At 47.5% G+C, this 15,974-nt stretch overlaps 1 protein-coding gene across 1 annotated transcript; it reads right to left on the bottom strand.

Annotated features, from left to right (window-relative positions):
• Positions 1-3,879: 3,879 nt before the first annotated feature.
• Positions 3,880-12,155, bottom strand: LOC147090519 (zona pellucida sperm-binding protein 3-like). Its single transcript, XM_085977041.1, has 9 exons — positions 12,012-12,155; positions 11,364-11,479; positions 11,173-11,276; positions 10,905-11,082; positions 10,688-10,814; positions 4,500-4,591; positions 4,328-4,413; positions 4,063-4,194; positions 3,880-3,986 (listed from the first exon to the last, which is right to left on the bottom strand). The coding sequence occupies exons 1-9, from the start codon at positions 12,153-12,155 to the stop codon at positions 3,880-3,882; spliced, it is 1,086 nt and encodes a 361-aa protein (XP_085833167.1).
• Between the last annotated feature and the right edge of the window lie 3,819 nt (positions 12,156-15,974).

The raw sequence follows: 15,974 nt of genomic DNA, 5'->3' as shown, positions 1-15,974 counted from the left end.
CTAAAAATTAGAGCCAGATCTTTCAGAAGTGAAGTTAGGAAACACTTCTACACACAAAGGGTGGGAGAGGTTTGGAACTCTCTTCCGCTAACGGCAGTTGTTGCTGGGTCAATTGTTAATTTTAAATCTGAGATTGATAGATTTTTGATAACCAAAGTTATTAAGGGATATGGGCCAAAGACAGGTATATGGAGTTAGGTCCCAGATCAGCCATGATCTCATCGAATGAGGCGACAGGCTCGAGGGGCTGAATGGCCTCCTCCTGTTCCCATGTTCCTATGTCTAATGTGGATTTCTTTAATTGAGCCATAAAATGACATGGGTTGTCCCGGTGTCATCAACAGAGGAACGAATTTATACCTGGCCTCCCTCTTTAAGTTGGCACAACTAACAAAGGAACTCAAACACAGAATGTTCTTTCGACAAAACAACAGGAAACTCATAAAAGTAAATCATAATTATGTTACTCGTGTCGATAAGACTCTCCATTCCCTGCGGTGCCCATCGGTTGCGGGAGGCCTCGAGTGTACCGGTGGGCATTGCCCGCTCCCTCTCCAGGGAGCCTGGCGCGCAAACACTCGGAGTCCAATGGGTTTTCCAGAAGCTTCTACAAGTGGCTGGATCCGGATGGGATCATTGCCTCATTTTACCGGATCGGAAAGTTGGACCTTAATCAGTTGATATGTACTGTGGGACATTAGTTCGGACAGACTCTTTGTTCTTGTTAGTGGTGTCCTGTCCCTTGTGGGGAGGACCCCTTATAGATGATCAGTGTGGGCCTGAGCTTCACCCACTGCCCCTAACTCGTAGTCTGCAAAACAGGACAAGCTCCCCCGTCCCTGCTGATAACTAAAAGGACATCACGAGGGGGAAACAGTCTATCCAATTAAAACCCCAAAATAGTGGCAAAGTCACTCTAATTGCAATTGCCCTGTTTCATACAGTCTGATAAAGAGTGTGATGGTAAATGGAGACTGTCACACTGGAACAACAACACCAACTTGTCATCATATCGCACCTTTGATGCAGAAAAACATCCCAAGGTGCCAACGGTGGAGTGAAGGAAGGGGAGGATCCACAAATGGCCGAGCTGTGGGAACATGAAATCTGAGGGAGGTGGTTAATAGGCTCTGATCCTCTGAGGTTGGGATTTGGTACCTTGTTTGCGCAGAGCACAGGGAGCTTTACTGTGTATCTAACCCGTGCTCTACCTGCCCTGGGAGTGTTTGATGCGACAGTGTAGAGGGAGCTTCACTCTCCATCTAACCCGTGCTGTACCTGCCCTGGGAGTGTTTGATGGGACATTGTCAAGAGAGCTTTACTCTGTGTCTAACCCGTGCTGTACCTGCCTTGGGAGAGTTTGATGGGACAGTTTAAAGGGAGCTTTACTCTGTATCTGACCCGTGCTGTACCTGTCCTGGGAGTATTTGATGGGACAGTGTAGAGGGAGCTTTACTCTGTATCTAACCGTGCGCTACCTGCCCTGGGAGTGTTTGATGGGACAGTTTAAAGGGAGCTTTACTCTGTATCTGACCCGTGCTGTACCTGTCCTGGGAGTATTTGATGGGACAGTGTAGAGGGAGCTTTACTCTGTATCTAACCGTGCGCTACCTGCCCTGGGAGTGTTTCATGGGACAGTGCAGAGGGAGCTTTACTCTGTATCTAACCCATGCTGTGCGTGTCCTGGGACTGTTTGAAGTGACAGTGTAGAGGGAGCGTTACTCTATATCTAACCCGTGCTGTACCTGCCCTGGGGGATTTTGACGTGACATTGTAAAGGGAGCTTTATTCTGTATCTAACCCGTGCTGTAGCTGCACTGGGAGTGCTTGATGGGACAGTGTAGAGGGAGCTTTACTCTGTATCTAACTCATGCTGTAACCTGTATCTGTTACATCGTTATATTATCACATTGTTAAATGGAACTACTTGTTACATTGTTATATGGAACTACTTTGGTTAGTGCATTTATACTGCTATGTGGCACACTGTGTCAGGCAGTGCACAGTGCAAGGTCGGACATCTTGTATCACTCCGCACCATGCGGCAGCAACATCATGAAAGCACTGAGTAAAAGCTGTAAACCAAAAATGAGTTAAAAGTGTCTGTATTACATAGTAATAAAAACACAAGGGGACACAACAGTATCTAACTTATGCTGTACCTGCGCTGGGAGTGATTGATGAGACTGTGTAGACGGAGCTTTACTCTGTATCTAACCCGTACTCTTGCTGCCCTGGGAGTGTTTGATGGGACAGCGTAGAGCGTGCATTGCTTTCTATCTAACTCCCCACCCCACAGAGCCCTCTATTTCATTCTCCCTCATCTATGCTACCAGCCTCCTTTACAAATGAACAAGAGGAGTCCATTCAGGCCCTCGAGCCTGTTCTGCCATTCAATTCGATCATGGTCGATCTGTATCTCAACTCCAAATATATCTGCTTCAACCACTCCATGTTCCACATTCTGTGTAAAGAATGTCCTCCTAAATTCTTAATTTGATCTGTTAATGGCCATCTTATATTCCTGCCCCTTTATCCTCACCATCTGGTTGCAGTGGTGCCTTGTTACACCGCCCAATGTTCAACTAAGCAAAGCATTCAACTCACGTAAATCAGACAAAAACGTGACAGAGTCAAAGGAGGAGACATTAGGACAGGTAAATGCCTGGACACTGATGTAGGTTTGAAGCAATGTATTAGGAGGAGAGGTTGAGGGATTTAGGGAGAGAATGTCTGAGCTTAGGGGCTAGATGTCTGAAGGCACGGCCACCAACAGGGGGTGATGGGAGGTGGGGTGGGCGAAGGATTTTGGGCGGGTGGGGGAAATGCACCAGAAGCCAGAGTGCAATGAAAAAGATCATTGATCATTTACCAATCCCCTCAGCACTGTTTGATTCCACTACCCACCCATGTGTGATGGTGGGTGGTAGGTTACATCACTATATTCAAAAAGGCAATTGTAACTAACCTTTAAGGGATGTTAAATGTGGAACAGAGCCAGCAGAGTGACAGTACGAGGCCAAGACACACCTACCGCCAGTGGACATGGAGCAAGATGGCCAATTAAGGAGATGCTGCTTTGGTCTAGTCTCTTGACCCCGATGTGGGACTGGAACCTTCTCACAGCGGACTCCTAGCTGGGTGTCTGTAACCCCATCTACTCGCTCTAGAAAGATGGCAGAAACTCCCCATCGCTTTCATCCCTTTACAAAGGTCACAATATTACTGCAGAGAAGCTGGGATTGTTCTCCTTAGAGCAGAGAAGGTCAAGGGAGGGGTTCAAAATGGTAAGGGTTTTGATTAAAGTAAATAAGGAGAAACGGTTTCCACTGGCAGACGGGTTAGTAAATAACGTCATTGACAAGAGAGCCAGAGGTGAGGAGACTTCTAATATAAAGAAGTTGTTGTGATCTGGAACACGCTGCCTGAAAGGGCGGTGGAAGCAGATTCAATAGTCTCTTTCAAAAATGGGAATTGGATAAATACAAAGAGGTGAAAATGGCAGGAATATGGGGAAGAGCCGGGGGGAGTGGGACTAATTGGAGAGCTCTTTCAAAAAGCTAGCACAGGCACGATGGGCCGAATGGCCTCTTTCTGTGCTGTATGATTCCAGTTGCCATCCTATTAAGGCCACAATCTTATTCCAGGTGCAAATGCCTACTTTCAACTACCCAAAACTGAGCGGTGTGTGGTGAAATTCTCAGTTAAATATAGGCCTTCAAAACTGGTCCAGTGTCATTTAGACAACTTAGGTCAAACCACCATGACAGTGTATTTAAAAACCAGTTCAACACCAAAGACTGTAACTCAACCAAGTCACATTTCAATTTTATTGAAGCATTTTTTGACAAATAAAGCAGCTCAATTGAGGGAGAGGATTCAGTTGTGTTTCCTGGACAGTAGGAAGGCCACCAGAGAGGCGGAGATCAGGACCCCAGCTGCCAACGTCACAGCAACGACCAGAAGTAGCTCAGAACACACATCACCTGCCGAGAACGAGAAGCCAATATGGAGTCAGGAGTCACAGGACTGGAATTGGGTTTTCATACAATCAACACTCACCTCGATAAGAACTCGGAACATCCTCACGAGTCCCAACAGCTTCACTATCCACCGAATGAACCAGGTCCAGATCTACATCCAGAACGATCAGAGGTCCAAGTGAGGCCTCACTCTCCCACACAGGCTCAGACTCTGCAACAATTAGTTCCATCCAGTTACAAAACATCCTTCTTCACCCTCAACACCCAACACAACATTCCAAGCTCAGATGGGACCTCCCTCCTGCACCTGGAGTGTGGTCTTCCTCCAGATCGCAATCTCTCGCCCCTGCAGTTGCCCCCATCACAACAGGCACAAACCTCATTGGATCCTTCCACCAGGGACAGGCCCAACTCGTTCACCAGGGACCATCTAAACAAGGAAGCAAGCCATCAGTCAGAATGCATCCATACGCCAAAAAGAAAGAGGTCCACCATTCGGGGGTAGATTCCTCTCACCGGTTGGCTGGCTTGTGGAAGGAACAGGCTTTGTTGACCGAATCCGGCCTTTGATCTGCTGCAGCTACTCTCAGGTGGCAACTGATGAAGATCTGCAGGAGACACATCCAGGAGTTACTCAGCGTCAACGCTCACCGTCTTACCTTCCAACATCTGGCCAACTCTTACCAGGTCCCTGGCATCCTCAAAGAAGCGGAACGCATCCAGGTTGAACCAGAGCTTGTCCCGGTGATCTCGCGGCGACACAGAAGACGAAAGGGAGTTTTCGCCTCGGCTGTGTCAACAGGCAACTGGAAAGAGGGTGGGAAAGAGCTGCCCGATTGCCTGCCTCTCTTCCGCGGCCACGTTCGCGCCCGGGTGGCCCTGGATATGGAGTACGCGGTATCCACTGGCAGGCTTGAGGCCTTCCGCGACCGATGGGCGCCGCGGAGAATGGAGTGCATCACCACCCCCGGCAACCAAATTTTAATTTGATTTGTTAAGGTTCCTTTCAAATTTATGTTAATTTACAGACCTTATCGTTTGCGACCCTTTAAAAAGGGAGCACGTGGTTGACTTTTAATAGGCCGTTGCCTATGATAAAGAAAGAGGCAGAGATTGGGTTGACCTTCTCCAAAACCATCAATAGGAAGACACTGGGCGATGTCATCAACCAAAAACCAAACCAAAGTGCCCCCATTGGGTGGAGAGCTTTGGGAACCATCGGCCCAAAGTCGCCTGTAAAAGAAAAAAATAAAGACTTGTATTTATATAGCGCCTTTCACAACCTCAGGACATCCCAAAGCGCTTTACAGCCAATGAGGTACTTTTTGGAGCGCAGTCACTATTGTAATGTCGGAAAGAAAGCAGCAATTTGCGCACAGCAAGCTCCCACAAACAGCAACGGGATAATGACCAGATCATCTGTTTTTAGTGATGTTGATTGAGGGATAAATATTTGCCAGGACACCTGGAGATAACTCCCCTGCTCTTCTACGAAATAGTGGCCATGGGATCTATTACGTCCATCTGAGAGGGAAGACGGGGCCTCAGTTTAGCATTGCAGCCGAAGGACGGCACCTCCGACAGTGCAGCACTCCCTCAGTCCTGCCCTGGGGTGTCAGCCTAGATTATTATGCTCGAGTCTCTGGAGTGGGACTTAAATCCACAACCGTCTAAGTCAGATGCAAGGGTGAGTTTGGGATCGATACAGGGTTATGGAGAGAGCAGGGCAGTGGGATTAGTTTAGGATTGATACAGGGCTATGGGGAGAGAGCGGGGCAGTGGGATTAGTTTGGGATCGATACAGGGTTATGGAGAGAGCGGGGTAGTGGGATTAGTTTTGGATTGATACAGGGCTATGGGGAGAGAGCGGGGCAGTGGGGTTAGTTTGGGATTGATACAGGGCTATGGGGAGAGAGCGGGGCAGTGGGATTAGTTTGGGACTGATCCAGGGCTTTGGGGAGAGAGTGGGGCAGTGGAATTAGTTTGGGATTGATACAGGGCTATGGGGAGAGAGTGGGGCAGTGGAATTAGTTTGGGATTGATACAGGGCTGTGGAGAGAGAGCGGGGCAGTGGGATTAGTTTGGGATTGATACAGGGCTATGGGGAGAGAGCGGGGCAGTGGGATTAGTTTGGAGATTGATACAGGGCTATTCGGGTAGAGCGGGCCAGTGGGATTAGTTTGGGATTGATACAGGGCTATGGAGAGAGAGCGGGGCAGTGGGGTTAGTTTGGCATTTATACAGGGCTATGGGAAGAGAGTAGATCAGTGGGATTAGTTTTGGACAGTGACGGCTGATTTACCATTTTGGACAGGTGTGGCCTACACTGCCTAACCAAGCCAGCTTGTTCCCATGGCAATGGGGCCTTGGCACAGTCCTCCCAGCAATCTGCCTGACACTTTTTGCGCAGTCTTTGTGATGAAATGCCAACAAAAAAGACAGGGCTGAAGTGGGAACTGCCTGACCATCGTGAGCCGGAACGCTCAGCCGCTGAGTCGAGGACATGACTACGACCCCTGCACTGGAAGTCTCGGAGAGGCAGGTTTGGATTGCTGCATCGGAGAGAGAGAGCTGGCACTGAATAGATGGGCTGAACGGCCTCCCGCTGCGCTGCGAACCTCGGGGGTTCAGAGACACCTGAGCCAACAAACTCATCTGATTGGCGGTCCGACAGAAAACCGCTCCCACCGCACGTGCTCAAAAGTTTCTACCCCCATCGCAGGCAGAAGAGTCTCTGATCTTCAAATGTAATTCACTGCCTGAAGTGTTGTGAGGCATTTTAACGTGGTAAGGAACCATATAATTGCAGATGTTAACCTGAAACCTGCCCCAACAGTAGATCATCTTAAAGGTGTCAGCCGGTAGCACACTTGCCTCGGAGTCAGAAGGTCGAGGGTTCAAGTCCCACTCCAGAGACTTGAGCCCATAATCCAGGCTGACACTCCCAGTGCAATGCTGAGGGAGTGCTGCACTGTCAGAGGTGCCATCTTTTGGGTGAAACGTTAAACCGAGGTCCCATCTGCCCTCTTAGGTGAATGTAAAAGATCCTACGGCTGCTATTGGAAGAAGAGCAGGAGGAGTTCTCCCCAGTGTCCTGGGGACAATATTTATCCCTCAATCAACATCACTAAATACAGATTATCTGGTCATTTTCACATTGCTGTTTTTGGAAGCTTGCAAATTGGCTGCTGCGTTTCCCACATTACGACAGTGACTCCATTTCAAAAGTAAAGCGCTTTGGGACATCCTGAGGCCTCCAGCCCTACAACACCCCCGTCTCCGAGATATCTGCACTTCTCCAATTCTGCCCTCTGGAGGATCCCAGATTTCAATCGCTCCACCGTTGGCGGCCTTGTCTTCAGCTGCCTGGGCCCCAAGCTCTGGAATTCCCTCCCTAAACCTCTCCAGCGCTCCATGCTCCTTAATAGCTCCCTCTTTGACCAAGCTTTTGGTTATCTGCCCAAATATCTCCTTATGTGGCTTGGTGTCAAATTTTAATTGAAAGCGCTTCTGGGACATTTCAGTACGTTGAAGGGGCGACATAAATGTAAGTGGTTAAGTATTGACAACAGTCCTACTGCAGATTTCAGCCAGCATTCACTGACCAGGGTCGGCCACGAGAGATACAAAAGTGTGCTCGTTAAGTTTGTGTAGATTCTAGCCCCACCTGATGTTGGAGATCCAGTACGGCAACTCAATCCCACTTGGGGACCTAGTATGTTGGTTAGACATAATTATTTTTTATTGTAGGTCCCACACTCACGTCAGAGATGTTTAGAAAGAACAATCTTTTATTTATACAGCACCATACCACGTTCAGGATGTCCCACCAACACCTTAAACATTCACTCCCTCCACCACCGGCACACTGTGGCTGCAGTGTGTACCATCGACAAGATGCACTGCAGCAACTCACCAAGGCTTCTTCGGCAGCATCTCCTAAATCCATGACCTCTACCAGCTAGAAGGACAAGGGCAGCAGGCGCATGGGAACACCAGCACCTCCAAGTTCCCCTCCAAGTCACACACCATCCTGACTTGGAAATATATCGCCGTCCCTTCATAGTCGCTGGGTCAAAATCCTACAACTCCCTGCCCAACTGCACAAACTGCAGCTGGACTAGAAAGCAGCTCACCACCACCACCACCACCACCACCACCACCACCTTCAAGCCTAACTAGGCATGGGCAATAAATGCAGGTCTTGGCAGTGACACCCACATCCCATGAACAAATTAAAAAATGCACTTCATAACCAATGAATTACTTCTGAAATGTAGTCACTGTTGTCAGAAACATGGCAGCCCATCAAGAGCCTACAAACAGCAATGTGATAATGGCCAGATCATCTTATGATGTTGGCTGATGGATAACAATTGGTCAGAGGGAAGAACTCCCCTGCTCTTCTTCCAAAAAGTGCCACAGGATCTTTTACATCCACCCGAGGGGCCAGAAGTGGCCTCGGTTTAACTTCTCATCCGAAAGATGGCACCTCCGACAGTGCAGCACTGGGAGTGTCAGCCTGGCTTTTGTACTCAAGCTTTCTATAGTGGGATTTGAACCTACGACCTTCCGACTCAGGCTAGAGCGCTGTCCACTGAGCCACGGCCAAGACCGAAAGCCATTTAAGGGGCCTTCAGAGATGCAATTCCTCAGGTGACTAATCCTGCAGGTTAACAAGCCATCGACAGCACAGAAACAGGCTATTCAGTCCAACTAGTCTATGCTCCACACGAGCCTCCTCCCACCCAAACAGCATATCCTTCCTCCCTCATGCTTAGAGCTCCCCCTTAAATGCAGCTACACCATTCGCCTCAACCACTCCGTGATAGCGAGATCCACATTCTCACCACTCTCTGGGTAAAGAAGTTTCTCCTGCATTCACCATTGGAGTCATTAGTTAGTTACTACCTTGTAGTTACAGGCCCTGAGTTCTGGTCTTGCCCACAAGTGGAAACATCGATATCTAACCCATCTAACCCAGTCATAATTTTAAACACCCTCAGCCTTCTCTTTCCTAGAGAAGGCAACCCAAACAGGTCAATCTTTCCTAATAAGCCAAATCTCAGTTCTGGCATCATCCTAGTAAATGTTTTTTGCACCCTCGCTAGTGCCGCTATCATTTTTATAATATGGACATCTACCCCATGTAGACTTATTATCCCAGTCAGTTATAGAGGACTAAAGAACCTCCACTTCTAGTAATAAACTAATCCCAGCATTAAAATTTCCAGGAACGTTGCAATTTCATGGGGTTCAATAATCAGTCCCACTAACCTCACGCCACAAGAGCCCCACAAACCTCCTTAACAAGGGACAAACAGCAGGCCAAGATAACTCGCTCCAGGCAAACACTTCCAAGTTGCTGTTAATAAACTAGTGAAATGGGGCACATACCCCAGTAGCCCGATATCTGGTGAAAAGCTTAAATACACTCAGCAGGCATGCCACTGGGTCGAGAATCATTAATGGAAGTAAATAAATATGGAAAACTTCCCATATTCAGAATGCAAATCCCCAGCCGTGATCAATGACCAAATGCAAGCAATAACCATGACAGATTTGCTAATGTCACCACTTTATTAATCACAAGTTGTTGCGCAGGGTTTGCTTGCGTTTCCTGTACAGGAACAAGGCGATCAACGAAGCAGAGATCAGAGAGACAGCAGTCACAGTCAGGGCCACCATCAGGACCACCTCAGACTCCGCACCTAAACAGCAATGAGAAACCAACAGTGAGTGAAGGGAATACTGAGGGGGAAATGGAAACTAGCAGTCGGCCAACTCACCACCTGGAGACCTCTCCGCCATCCGTTGCTCAACCTCATTAAGGGACTCGGTTGCCAGGTCTGTCACATCAGTGTCCAGAATGACCAGGGGTCCAAGGGAGGCCTCACCCTCCCACTTCAATTCAGCATCACTCCCTGCAATATCAAACATTCCAGTTAGAGAGGGTAAAGGGCAACCTCCAACATCTAGAGAATCAATGTCCTACCAGCTTCAGGTACAAGATCCCTCCTTCCTCTGGAATCAAATCCAAACTCCCTTGTGGCACTGCAGTTGCCCAAGTGACAACAGGCACAAACGTCATTGTTGGATACTTCCAATGGAGCCCAGCTAAACAAGAGAATCAGTTTCACAATCAGGTTGGGCATCACTTCCCCACACAACACATCCCTGAGGGAGAGGGGGCACTTACACATTCTGCATCTTCTGGAAAGTACAAGCTTTGCTCATGGAATCTCTCCGATCCACTGCAGCAACCTTCAGGTGACAGGAGATGAAAATCTGAGGGACACAGTCAACACAAGTCATTATATAGTGACTCCCTCCCAACTTGGGAACTCAATGAACAGGTGGATTCAGGGGACAAGTAGCAGAATGGATAGCAAGCTGGCTAGAAACAGAGAAAAGTGGTTAATGTTAGTGATTCATAGGATCACAGGATATACAGCAGAGGGATTTCAGGAGAAACTTCTTTACCCAGAGAGTGGGGAGAATGTGGAACTCGCTACCACAGGGAGTGGTTGAGGCGAATAGTGTAGATTCATTTAAGGGGAAGCTAGATAAACACAGGTGGGAGAAAGGAATAGAAGGATATGTTGAAGAGTTAGATGAAGAGGAGTGGGAGGACACTCATGTGGAGCACAACCCAGTTATGCAGATTGGCTGTAAATACTTTGCAGCGGTCGGCTTCCTCTTACCAAGGAACGATCATCGCCAAAGAAGCGGAAGGCATCCAAGTCAAAGTGGAGCTTGTCCAGCTCACGCTCGTCTCTTGGCAACACGAAGGTTGAGAAGGAGTCCTCAGCTTTGCTGTCCAGGAGGCAACTGAAGAAATAATTTTAAGAAAGGGACATGGAGTGAATCAAGCGAAGCCATTGAGACAGGATCAGCTGGAGAAAGCAGAGTGCTCCTTACCCATTGTAGTCAATGATGCTGTATCTCGGGGCGGAGTCCTCGTCTGGGCTCAACGTAGCGACACAGCGATCAATGTAGAGCTTCAGGGGCATGTGGTTGGTCATTGAAACAGAGGCCTCAATGTGAATGAGGTCACCCAGGTAGTAGACAGTCGAGGTGCGCTCTGTGAGCCAGTCATCTGAAGTACAAGAGGGACAAGGGTTGGAGACTGGGTACAACTGCCAATGGGTGACTACAGGAAATCATTCCACATCCACCCATCACATACCGTTCATTAGGCGCAGAGAGAATGACAGAAGCCCCTCTGCAGACTTGGTGGAGCTGAACGGGATCCAGGTGGGCTTGATCGGGTTACTGCTCACATTGCCCTTCCTGGAAAGACAACGGAGCCATTTTAGGACAAGGTCAGAGAACTACACCAGCTGTAGACGTTATTTGCGACAGTGTAAAGAATCTTACCTAAAATAGTGGCACTCAATGGGAACGACAGCTCCATTAGTTCTCACAATGACAGATCCATGGGCCTTGGGGGTGTGGTTCAGGTGGGTGGCGTAGACCAGGAAATCTCCAGACATCTGAAAGACATCAGGTTCAGAAATGGACAACATTCTACTCAGGTGGTTGGAAGTTGTGCAGCCTCAGCAGCTAAAGCAAGGAGGGGGATTGCAAGCACAAGACAATTAAACAGAATAAAGATTCAATGAAAGGACAGCTTCACTTCAATAAAAGGAGCCACAGGTTGATAATTTAGAGCAATGAATAGAACAAGATTAAAGCCTCATTTAAGCCAGACTCCCCTGTATTCTGATACAAAGGAGTGGAAGAAAAAAAACTCAATATTGTAGATAACTAAACCCCCAGTGACCTGAAAATCCACAAGACAGGATGTAAGGAAGGAAAAGTTAAGAACTAAGTGAAGGATCAAGGCCAATAAGGCCGAGATCAAAGTTGGAGACACTCAGGAAAACCAGTTAAAGCAAAGGACAATACATAATTCAACACAAGTCTGGAGGTTTTAAAAGCAGGAGACAGGAATCAGGGTAGGAAAAACAAGTTGGGTCTATTCCAGACACCAAGCTTAGAGCAAGAGTTGAGGAATCACATTACCTTCACTCTGCTGCCACACTCATGCAGCCCATAGTCAAAGAGGACAGTGTGGTTCTGAGAGTAGATCCCAGTTGACGGACAACCTGCCGTCCCCAGGGTCAGGTCAGCAGCTTTAATCAGGTGCCTGGTTCCAAATAAATCCATCTGTACCCTGACCAGCAGGTTGTGCTCTCCACACTGCACCCTCACAGTCTGCAGTGGAGACACACTGCGCCCCTCAGACACACTGAAACCGGAGCCAAAGGGAGACCCAGGAGAAGGGACTCGCTGAGGCCCAGGGGTGGCTTTTACTCTTCTCCATGGAAACCTCTGGCCCCCAAACTGTTGCCAAATATCAGAGGAACAAACAGCTCCAACTAACACCAGCACTGGGAGCAAACCCCTCACTACAAAATCCCCCATGATACTAAACAACTCAACTATCCCTGCACCCATCAACAAGCACCTTTTATACACACAACCTGCAGTCACATTGAGCCGATTAACCCCAAGCTCCACAATTTCTACCCAATCACAGAACTCATGGATTTATTGCCAGGAGGGCCTATTTTAATTCAACCAATCGGAGTGACCCTTTTGATTGGGTGGTTAAGCAAATCTACAGTAATCTTTTTTGTGTGGGTGATTAACCAATTAGTTTATAAATAAAACTTTAAAGGAACCTTAACAAATTAATTTAAAATTTGGCTGCTCTTTTTGATTAAAGCAATTGACTGTAACTTAAGAAAACATTCGACCAATTAGGGGTGCTCTTTTGATTAAACTAATCAACTGTAAATTAATAAAACTTGAAATAAAACTTGAAAAAAAAGAAAAAAAAATAATAAAAAAAGGAAAAGAAAGACAGAACTGATGGATTTATTGCCAGGAGGGCCTATTACAATTTGGTCAATCACCCCCACCTGAAAGAGTCGCACAAGGGCACATTTTGATGGGCACCATTAATACAGTAGTCATCCACTTTGGATCTAAAAAGGATAGATCAGCGTACTTTCCCAATGGTGAGAAGCTCGGAATTTAGAAAGTTAAGGGGTGATTTGATTGAAGTTTTCCAGATATTAAGGGGAACCGATAGGGTACACAGAGACAAACTAATTCCGCTGGTTGGGAGTTCAGGACAAGGGGACATAGCCTAAAAATTAGAGCCAGATCTTTCAGAAGTGAAGTTAGGAAACACTTCTACACACAAAGGGTGGGAGAGGTTTGGAACTCTCTTCCGCTAACGGCAGTTGTTGCTGGGTCAATTGTTAATTTTAAATCTGAGATTGATAGATTTTTGATACCCAAAGGTATTAAGGGATATGGGCCAAAGGCGGGTATATGGAGTTAGGTCCCAGATCAGCCATGATCTCATTGAATGAGGCGACAGGCTCGAGAGGCTGAATGGCCTCCTCCTGTTCCCATGTTCCTATGTCTAATGTGGATTTCTTTAATTGAGCCATAAAATGACATGGGTTGTCCCGGTGTCATCAACAGAGGAACGAATTTATACCTGGCCTCCCTCTTTAAGTTGGCACAACTAACAAAGGAACTCAAACACAGAATGTTCTTTCGACAAAACAACAGGAAACTCATAAAAGTAAATCATAATTATGTTACTCGTGTCGATAAGACTCTCCACTCCCTGCGGTGCCCATCGGTTGCGGGAGGCCTCGAGTGTACCGGTGGGCATTGCCCGCTCCCTCTCCAGGGAGCCTGGCGTGCAAACACTCGGAGTCCAATGGGTTTTCCAGAAGCTTCTACAAGTGGCTGGATCCGGACGGGATCATTGCCTCATTGAACCGGATCGGAAAGTTGGACCTTAATCAGTTGATGTGTACTGTGGGACATTAGTTCGGACAGGCTCTTTGTTCTTGTTAGTGGTGTCCTGTCCCTTGTGGGGAGGACCCCTTATAGATGATCAGTGTGGGCCTGAGCTTCACCCACTGGACAAGCTCCCCCGTCCCTGCTGATTAATAAAAGGACATCACGAGGGGGAAACAGTCTATCCAATTAAAACCCCCTAATAGAGGCAAAGTCACTCTAATTGCAATTGTCCTGTTTCATACAGTCTGATAAAGAGTGTGATGGTAAATGGAGACTGTCACACTGGAACAACAACACCAACTTGTCATCATATCGCACCTTTAATGCAGAAAAACATCCCAAGGTGCCAATGGTGGAGTGAAGGAAGGGGAGGATCCACAAATGGCCGAGCTGTGGGAACATGAAATCTGAGGGAGGTGGTTAATAGGGTCTGATCCTCTGAGGTTGGGATTTGGGACCTTTTTTGCGCAGAGCACAGGGAGCTTTACTGTGTATCTAACCCGTGCTCTACCTGCCCTGGGAGTGTTTGATGCGACAGTGTAGAGGGAGCTTTACTCTCCATCTAACCCGTGCTGTACCTGCCCTGGGAGTAGTTTGATGGGACATTGTAAAGAGAGCTTTACTCTGTGTCTAACCCGTGCTGTACCTGCCTTGGGAGTGTTTGATGGGGTAGTGTAGAGGGAGCTTTACTCTGTATCTAACTCATGCTGTATCTGCCATGGGAGAGTTTGATGCGACAGTCTAAAGGGAGCTTTACTCTGTATCTAACCTATGCTGTACCTGCCCTGGGAGTGTTTGATGGGACAGTTTAAAGGGAGCTTTACTCTGTATCTGACCCGTGCTGTACCTGTCCTGGGAGTATTTGATGGGACAGTGTAGAGGGAGCTTTACTCTGTATCTAACCGTGCTGTACCTGCCCTGGGAGTGTTTCATGGGACAGTGCAGAGGGAGCTTTACTCTGTATCTAACCCATGCTGTGCGTGTCCTGGGACTGTTTGAAGTGACAGTGTAGAGGGAGCGTTACTCTATATCTAACCCGTGCTGTACCTGCCCTGGGAGATTTTGACGTGACATTGTAAAGGGAGCTTTATTCTGTATCTAACCCGCGCTGTAGCTGCACTGGGAGTGCTTGATGGGACAGTGTAGAGGGAGCTTTACTCTGTATCTAACTCATGCTGTAACCTGTATCTGTTACATCGTTATATTATCACATTATTCAATGGAACTACTTGTTACATTGTTATATGGAACTACTTTGGTTAGTGCATTTATACTGCTATGTGGCACACTGTGTCAGGCAGTGCACAGTGCAAGGTCGGACATCTTGTATCACTCCGCACCATGCGGCAGCAACATCATGAAAGCACTGAGTAAAAGCTGTAAACTAAAAAGGAGTTAAAAGTGTCTGTATTACATAGTAATAAAAACACAAGGGGACACAACAGTATCTAACTTATGCTGTACCTGCGCTGGGAGTGATTGATGAGACAGTGTAGATGGAGCTTTACTCTGTATCTAACCCGTACTCTTGCTGCCCTGGGAGTGTTTGATGGGACAGCGTAGAGCGTGCTTTGCTTTCTATCTAACTCCCCACCCCACAGAGCCCTCTATTTCATTCTCCCTCATCTATGCTACCAGCCTCCTTTACAAATGAACAGGAGGAGTCCATTCAGGCCCTCGAGCCTGTTCTGCCATTCAATTCGATCATGGTCGATCTGTATCTCAACTCCAAATGTATCTGCTTCAACCACTCCATGTTCCACATTCTGTGTAAAGAATGTCCTCTTAAATTCTTCATTTGATCTGTTAATGGCCATCTTATATTCCTGCCCCTTTATCCTCACCATCTGGTTGCATTGGTGCCTTGTTACACCGCCCAATGTTCAACTAAGCAAAGCATTCAACTCACGTAAATCAGACAAAAACGTGACAGTCAAAGGAGGAGACATTAGGACAGGTAAATGCCTGGACACTGATGTAGGTTTGAAGCAATGTATTAGGAGGAGAGGTTGAGGGTTTTAGGGAGAGAATGTCTGAGCTGAGGTGCCAGATGTCTGAAGGCACGGCCACCAACAGGGGGTGATGGGAGGTGGGGTGGGCGAAGGATTTTGGGCGGGTGGGGGAAATGCACCAGAAGCCAGAGTGCAATGAAAAAGA

Source organism: Somniosus microcephalus, unplaced genomic scaffold, assembly GCF_052327205.1.
Source record: "Somniosus microcephalus isolate GS21.2 unplaced genomic scaffold, FLI_Smic_1.0 unresolved_chr4, whole genome shotgun sequence".
In the NCBI taxonomy this organism is placed as follows: Eukaryota; Metazoa; Chordata; class Chondrichthyes; order Squaliformes; family Somniosidae; genus Somniosus; species Somniosus microcephalus.
This window is presented reverse-complemented; position numbering and strand designations above follow the sequence as displayed.